Source organism: Monodelphis domestica, chromosome 6, assembly GCF_027887165.1.
Source record: "Monodelphis domestica isolate mMonDom1 chromosome 6, mMonDom1.pri, whole genome shotgun sequence".
Taxonomy (NCBI): Eukaryota; Metazoa; Chordata; class Mammalia; order Didelphimorphia; family Didelphidae; genus Monodelphis; species Monodelphis domestica.
Window position 1 is genome coordinate 9,182,162 of NC_077232.1, and position 7,328 is coordinate 9,189,489.

Sequence of the window (7,328 nt, forward strand, 5' to 3'; positions counted from 1 at the left end):
GGCTCCCGCTTTCTCTGCTCCTTCTCTGGGCCTCGGCTCCTTCCTCTGAAAAGCGGGGGTTCACGATCCCTTCTAGCTCCGATCACGCAGGATCAGATCCGGCTGCCCGTCCCCCAGTCTCCCGTCCCCTGGACTCCAGCTCCCCTCTCTACCATCCTTCAGTAAAGACCAGGCAGCAGCGAACAGGCCCAGAGCGGCGGGGAAACCTGGGTTCAAATTCTACCTCGAATACTTACAACCTCCATGACTTTAGGCCAGTTGCTACACTACGTGGGCCTCGGTTTCCCCATCTGTCCAATGAAGCCATGGGGCCTGCACTAAGTCTCTGAGCCTGCGATCCCTGCCCACCAGGGGGCACTGCGTGTAAAGAACGTGGTGCCCTCCTGTCTTGGGGAAAACTGGTAGCCGAAGTGGAGAGAGGGGTAGGAAAGGAGCAGGACGGACGACAGAGAGAGTCTGGGGCCCCTGAGACCTGCGAGCCTCCATTAGAGGCCCAGAAGCACTGGATTGAGATCCAGGGTGCTTGGGTTCCAATCCTCTATCCCTTAGAGCATGGACGGTCAGGATTGGGTTACCCAACCCCGCCGCCTGTGCCTCAGTTTCCCCATGTGTAAAGTGAGGCGAAGCGTGATAGAAACAGGAGCGATTCCTGGGGCTGCCTAAGACTTCATCTTCAGGCCTAGAAGAGGTCTGGATGAACAGCCTCTAGTTCAGCATCTTCCCCTGCAGATAGCTCAAAGCTGAGGCAGTGCCATCCATGTGGAGAGCTGCCACCCCCCAGGCCGGGCTGCGATCTCCCTCTGGGGCTCAGTACAGCTCTGTCATGGGTGTCGAGCTGGAAGGGCTCCTCCCTTCTCCGCTGTGAGCTCCCTGGGGGCAGGCAGTGCCCCTCCCATCCCTGGCACAGCGAAGGCATTTTCAGAATGGTTGGTTGATTGATACGCCGGAGGGCCTCTGAAGGGGCCAGCCAGGGAGGTTACGGGGCTTAAGCCCACGAGAAGCTGGAGATGTTCCTCCTGGAGGAGCAAAGGCTGGGGAGAGATGCGATGGCCGGCGTCGGCATCGTTGGCATCATGGAATATCAGAGGCGTTTCCATGGGGAGGAGCCGCTCGGCATTCACTTTGTGCCAGAGGCCGGATGGCAGAGAGTGACCAGAGGCAGATCTAGGCTGAAAAGCTCCTGAGAAGTGAGGCTGCGGGAAATCGGACCGGACCGGCTGGGGAGCTCGTGGATCCCTCCTCACTAGAGAGACCTTTGAACATGCAGAGCCCGGATGCCCACTTGTCAGACGTGGTCGAGAGTCAGGAGTGGTTTGGACTAGATGACCTCTGACGTCCCTCCCAACGCGGGGCTCTTTTTTGGAAACTGAGGCTCCGAGGCAGTAGTACGAGACTCGCTCCATGTTTCCCAGCTCCTCACAACTCTTTCCTGAACTTATATTTGGAGGCGCAGGTCTAGCAGAATTGGCCCAGGACCCCCCAGGAGCCCAAGGCAGCGCTTCCCCACCCCAGCCCTGCCCCAGGCTGCCGCACGGACAGGAAAGGAGGTCCATGACATGGGTCCGGCCCCACTTCTCACCTCGATGGTCAGGGTGTCTCTGATGTCCTTCTTCCCGTTCATTCTTGCAACCTTCTTGAGTTCATGGAGCCCTCGGTCCATTTTGCCTGTGATGATGAGCCAGCGAGCAGACTCTGCCAGCCACCTGTTCAACACACAAGATCCACCTTCCCTGCTGACACTGAAGGAGAGAACCACATGGCCCTGTGCCCATCCTGGAATCTTGCCACCCTACTGGCTTATGTATTCTCTGAGCAAACAACCTCAGTGGGTGCGAGCAAAACATCCTGGTTGTACCAGATGGGATGGAGAGGCAATGAGCGATGGCAGAAGGAGCCTCGGACCAGCCTTGACTCTGCCACTACCTCGAACCTCAGTTTGACTATCCCCATTCCACAGCTGTGAAACCGAGCCTCAGTTTCTCCTTTATAAAATGAAAGTAGCATGCATCTTCAGTTGTTGTCTCTGCTTTTCTGGGTATTCTAAGGGATTCATGGCAAAACAATAGCCTATTTGGGCCATAGTAGGCAGCCAAAACACAGCCAGCAGCGTTGGTCTTCAGTGGATCCTCAGCAGCAGCCTTCCTGCTCTCCAAATGAGAGGAATTCCCCACCCATGTTGCTTTAGCTACAAGGAATCCATTCCAAATGGGCCCCTAATGGCACTGACCATGAAGACAGAAAGAAGAGGAAGAAGGGCAAGGACACAGCCAGCTGGAGAATGCACCAGTCTCGGATGGCGTACGCGATGCCCGACAGCAAGGCCTGGCCGAAGCTAAACCCAAGGGCATTAATAGTCATCACCCTGGCTCTAGCCTGAGTTTTTGTCCACTCCATCACTGAAAGGAAACCAGGCACAAGAATGACTTCATTAACTTATTCATCCACTCGTTTAGTCATTCAGCCAAGCTTTCATCTGCTCAGTCACCCATCCATTCAATTCAATTCAGTTTGATGAACATTTACTAAGCATCTATGTCATACAAAGCACGAGATGTCCCAAGACAGAAATGAAACCGTCTCTATCTTCATGGATTTCATTTTCTCTTGGAGGAGGAGGGTTACAACCTTTACCCAGGCTAGAAAGTATGAAGTATATCCAACATACTTCCAAGAGGGAGAGAGCTTACAACTGGGAGAAGGGGGAGAAGGGAGAAGGAAAAGCCTGCTGTAGAAGGTGGCTCTTGATCTGACTCCAGAACTGAATCACAGCAGTCAGTTTGATTCTCACAATTCCCCCCCTCAAGACTAAGGAAACTGTGGGCTGTTTAAATGACAAACCGAGGCATTCGTTTTTCATCCTAAAGGCAGCAGGGAAGACTTTTGAGCATAGGGAATGAAAGGATTGATCAGACCTGTGTGTTTTAGGAATTTCATTGACAGCTAAGGATCAGGGAGATGCCAGAGACAGGAATACCAATTAGGAGTCCATTACAATAGTACAGGTGAGAGAGGATGAGGGCCTGAGTTAGGGCAATGACCATAAAGAGAACAGAGCGGAAAAATATAGTAGTGCAGGGATGCTGCAGAGAGACAATGGACAAGAACTGGACAGGAGGAAGAAGTTGAGGAAGAAAGGTCAAGAATGCCTGAATTTGCACACCACAGAGAGTAAGATGGTACCTGCAGTAGAAGTGAGAGGATTCTAGAGAAAGGAACACTTTGGGGCACAAAGATAGCAAGTGGGATTTTGGACATGTAGAGTTTGGAGCTGTCCAGCAGAAAGTTGGTGACATGAGACAGGAGTCCAGGAGAGAGGTTAAGGCTAAATATATAGATATATGAGAGCTGCCTCTGTGGATGATAGTCAAACTCATGAGAGCCGATAACTTTAAAAAAAATGTGAAAGCATAGAGAAGTAAGAGGAGAAGGCTTTAGGCAACGTCTGTTAGTGGGTGATGAATGAGTCAGTTGTTAAAAAGCACATTGAGGTTTGCAAAGTGCTGTGCATATGTTATCTCACCACAACCCTAAAATAAGTAATATCATCCCCTTTTATAGATAAGGAAATTGAGGGCAGACAGGAGCTAAAAGACTCACTCAGGGTTATACGGCTAATAAGAGAATGAAGTCAAATTTGTACTCAGGTCTTTCTATCTCCAAGTCCAATGTTCTATCCACTATGCCCTCTAGTTGCCTCTGTAAATAGATCTGATCAAGGAGACTGAGGAGAACCAAGATAGAAGCCAAAGGATATAGAGTGGGATGAGGGGTCAAGAAGAATGAGAAAAGGTCAGTCAATTATAGGTTGTGGAAAACAAGCCAATGGATTAAGATAGATTGAAGATTAGAAGAAGAAAAGAATGATTGAGGAGTCAAGGTCCTGGATGAGATGAAAGGAGATGGAATGGAGAGCACAATTGAAGAGTTGAACTTCATTAAGAGAAAGGATCACCTCTTCATTGCAACTTGGAGCAAGGGAAGAGAAGGCTTTTGGGGTCTTTGAGATATAGAATGAGAGAGAAGATGCTAAAGTCAGATGGCCCTTATTTTCTTAGTAGGATAGGAGTCAAGTTTTTCTGCAAGAGGAGGGAGGGGAGAGATGAAAGAATAGGATAAAGAGTCAGTCCTTGAAAGAATAAAAGGATTGCCATGCAGCAGTGAAGACCCAGTTGAGGTTATAGATCATAAATTTCTGGTGAATTAGAATACATTTCTGGTCAGCATGAATGAATTACTTTCTTCTAAAGTGTCCAGCAGCATGTAACCATTTGTCTATAATTTCATTTACCCATCCGTTCATCTATCCATCCACTCATCTATAAATCCATTTTTCTATCCATCCATTCATTCATTTACCCACCTACCCATTCATTCACTCATTCATCCATCGGTTCATTGTCTCAGTCTTCCATATATTCATCAAGCAGTTCTCTAGTCTTTTATTCAGTCATTCAAAAAATATTTGTTGAGGACCTACTATGTGCTAAATACTAAGGGCATTGAAACTGAGCACAACAGTCTAGTATGGGAGATGAGGTGTGGACACCGAAAAAAACAATGCCATTTTAGAAGGTGCAAAGTGTATGAGGAAGGAAATGAGACCAGATGGAAAGCTGGCATCTAGCTGAGGAGGGGGTACAGAACTTGGGGAAATCCACAGAAGAAGGGACATTTGTGGGGAGTCCAAGAGGCCTGGTTTCAGGTGGGTCCACGGGGCCGTACTTACAGAGCGTCCCTGTATTCATCATGATGCCAGCCACAGCGAAGGCTGATAGAAAACGGAGGCAGCAGTAAAGGGAGAAGTTGGGGACAGCAGCACAACAGGTGCCACTGATGGCCATCTGCAGGTAACACCAGCTCAGTACCAGCCTCCGCCCAAACCTGTTGTGACACAGGAAGTGAGTCTGGTGCCACAAGGCAGGACAAAGACACCTTGGCACGGGGACGGATGGGCTGGGGTCCCCCAGGATTCCGGGCCCTGGTGCTGAGGGATCTGGATGGAGCTGGGGGGAGCGAGAGTGGCTCAAACACTCACCTGTCGGAGACAGGGCCACATATAACAGCTCCAGTCATAATGCCAGCCATGTATATGGATTGAGCCATGGGCTTCAGGAATTGCCAGTCGCACACCATATCCCACTGCGTTGGAAGGGAAGCCCACAGCAGAAATTGAAAGAAATGACTTCATAGAAGCCTTAGAACCTGGGATGTCAGGGCTGGGAGGGATCTCAAAAACCATCTTGTCAACCTCTTCGTTTCACATGGACAGAAACTGAGCCCCAGAGAGCGAAGTGCTTCCCCAAGCTCACACGGAGTAATGGTAGGGCTGGACCTCGAACCCAAGGCTTTACATCACTCGTTAGGTCCATTAGACTGAGAGTAGAAGGGGTCAGGAGGAGTGTGATGGGAGGGAAATCCTTTCAGTCCTAAACTAGCCATTTGGAAGGTGCCCAGCTCTGTGAGTGTTAAGTGAATCATAAAGGGGAGGGGAGGGGACTCGGAGAGAGGAAGCAAGGGACAAGGGAAGGGAGCCCTGACCTTGGACACGATGGTGGACGTGAAGTCGCTACGGTCATAGACCCAGCCATCCAGGCAAGGCTCTGTACCCGCTCCACTTGCGTTTGGGGCCGATTCGTTGAGTTCCAAGAGCTGCCACTGTGGATGGAGGAAGCGACGGCAGCTCTCCGGCTTCTGGTGTTTGTCCAAGGGGATGGAGACCCTCAGGAGGGCATCGGGACCCAGACCCCTGGCGACGAGGGCAGAAGCACTGGCATTGTCCAGCAAGGGAACCCAGCAACGATGGGGGGGAATAGCCGCCGTGAAATTTTCCAGCAGATTGTGAGTGGTAAGACACATGATGGGTATGACCAGGGAGACGATCTGAAAGATCTGAAACCTCCCCAAGCTGCCCACTTGTTCCAGGAGCTCTGCAAAGGCCATGGGCAACCAGCTGGGGATGCCACAGGGACCCAAGGACAAGGTGGGTCCAGCGTGAGGCAAGCTTGTGTAGACACCAGCCCCAAGATGCAGTGTGGTGTGGCTGATAAAAAAAAGAGCTCTGGATAGAATCAGAGGTCCCCAGGCCTGGTCCCAGCTCTCCAACTCACTCCCTAGGTGACCTTGGGCAAGCCATACCCCCTCTACGGGCCTCAGTTTCCATATCTGTAAAAGAAAGGCGAGAGACTAGGTGACCAGCCCTAAATCTTACCACGCTCTGATTGGGTGGTATTGACTTGGACCCTTGTTCCCTTCTGATCCAGACCTTCACAGCCACCCTCCCACTTACTGACCTGGTGCTGAGGCTGGAGTTCAATTGTCTAGGAGAGATCTTGGGGATCAGGACCCTCTCGGAGACTCTGTTCACCTGGGCCAGAAGGATCCTGGTGGTTCCTGGCCCAAAGCGAGGGAGGGTCAGCCCGTAGGAAATGCTGGACTTTGTAATCCGTGGGAACGCCGAGATTCAAGGAGAGGAGATTTTGCCAAGCTGCCTCTGTGTCCTGGATCACCCTGTTACTAAATTACATTTGGGGAACAGAGTTTAGTCCTGCTCCTCTCCTGGTTAACCCTGAGGTTAACCAGCCCTGGCGCAGGGGATGATGTCAATGAGCATTTCATCCACAACCTTCCAGTTGCCTACCCAGCTGGTGGGGTGTGTCTGCCGGAAGACTCCAGGCCAGGAGAAGCCGGAACTGTTCTCTCTAATCTGACCCTGTGTCCCATGACCCTTAAGGCCAGGGAGTTCTTTTAACTGTCCAGTCCAATCCCCTTTTTTGTTTGTTCTTTTTAAACTCTGACCTTCCATCTTAGAATCAATACTGTCCATTGGTTCCAAGGCAGAAGAGCAGTAAGGCAATGGAGGTTAAGTGACTTGTCCAGGGTCACACATAGCTAGGAAGTTTCTGAGGTCAGATTCGAACCCAAGACCTCCTGTCTCTATCTCTAGCTCTCTACCCACTGAGCCACTTCTCAATCCTTCTTGCTTCAGTGAAAAGTCTATGTTTTCCTTCTCTTTTTGGCACCGTGGAAAGAGAACAGGACTGGGAAACTGATGACCTGGGTTTCGATCTTGCTGTTTCCTACTATTTGTGGCACCCTGGGCAAGTCCTTTTTCCTAACTGAGCCTCAGTTTTCTCCTATGGAAAATAGGAGGTTCCTTTTAAAAAATGATTTTTATGATGATGCGGAATACATTTCCGTATTGATCACTTGTGAGAGTGCACTCGTACCAAACTAAAACCCTGAATAGGCTGACGTGAAAGATAGTCTGCTTGGATCAGCAGTTCTTTCTCAGGAGGTGGAGAGCCTTCCCGGTGCGAAGCCCTTCAGGA

The 7,328-nt window shown here is 50.5% G+C and overlaps 1 protein-coding gene across 1 annotated transcript in view; it reads right to left on the reverse strand.

The window, feature by feature from the left end:
* LOC130454951 (solute carrier family 22 member 12-like) overlaps positions 1-6,621 on the reverse strand; it is an 11,522-nt gene extending 4,901 nt beyond the window's left edge. The window contains exons 1-6 of the mRNA XM_056801514.1: positions 6,291-6,621; positions 5,539-6,162; positions 5,036-5,139; positions 4,727-4,881; positions 2,228-2,396; positions 1,573-1,703 (exon numbers count right to left, since the gene is read on the reverse strand). Coding sequence (XP_056657492.1) covers positions 1,573-1,703; positions 2,228-2,396; positions 4,727-4,881; positions 5,036-5,139; positions 5,539-5,940 — 961 coding nt within the window. The 5' untranslated portion in view covers positions 5,941-6,162; positions 6,291-6,621. The remainder of the gene's footprint in view (positions 1-1,572; positions 1,704-2,227; positions 2,397-4,726; positions 4,882-5,035; positions 5,140-5,538; positions 6,163-6,290) is intronic.
* Positions 6,622-7,328: the final 707 nt, after the last annotated feature.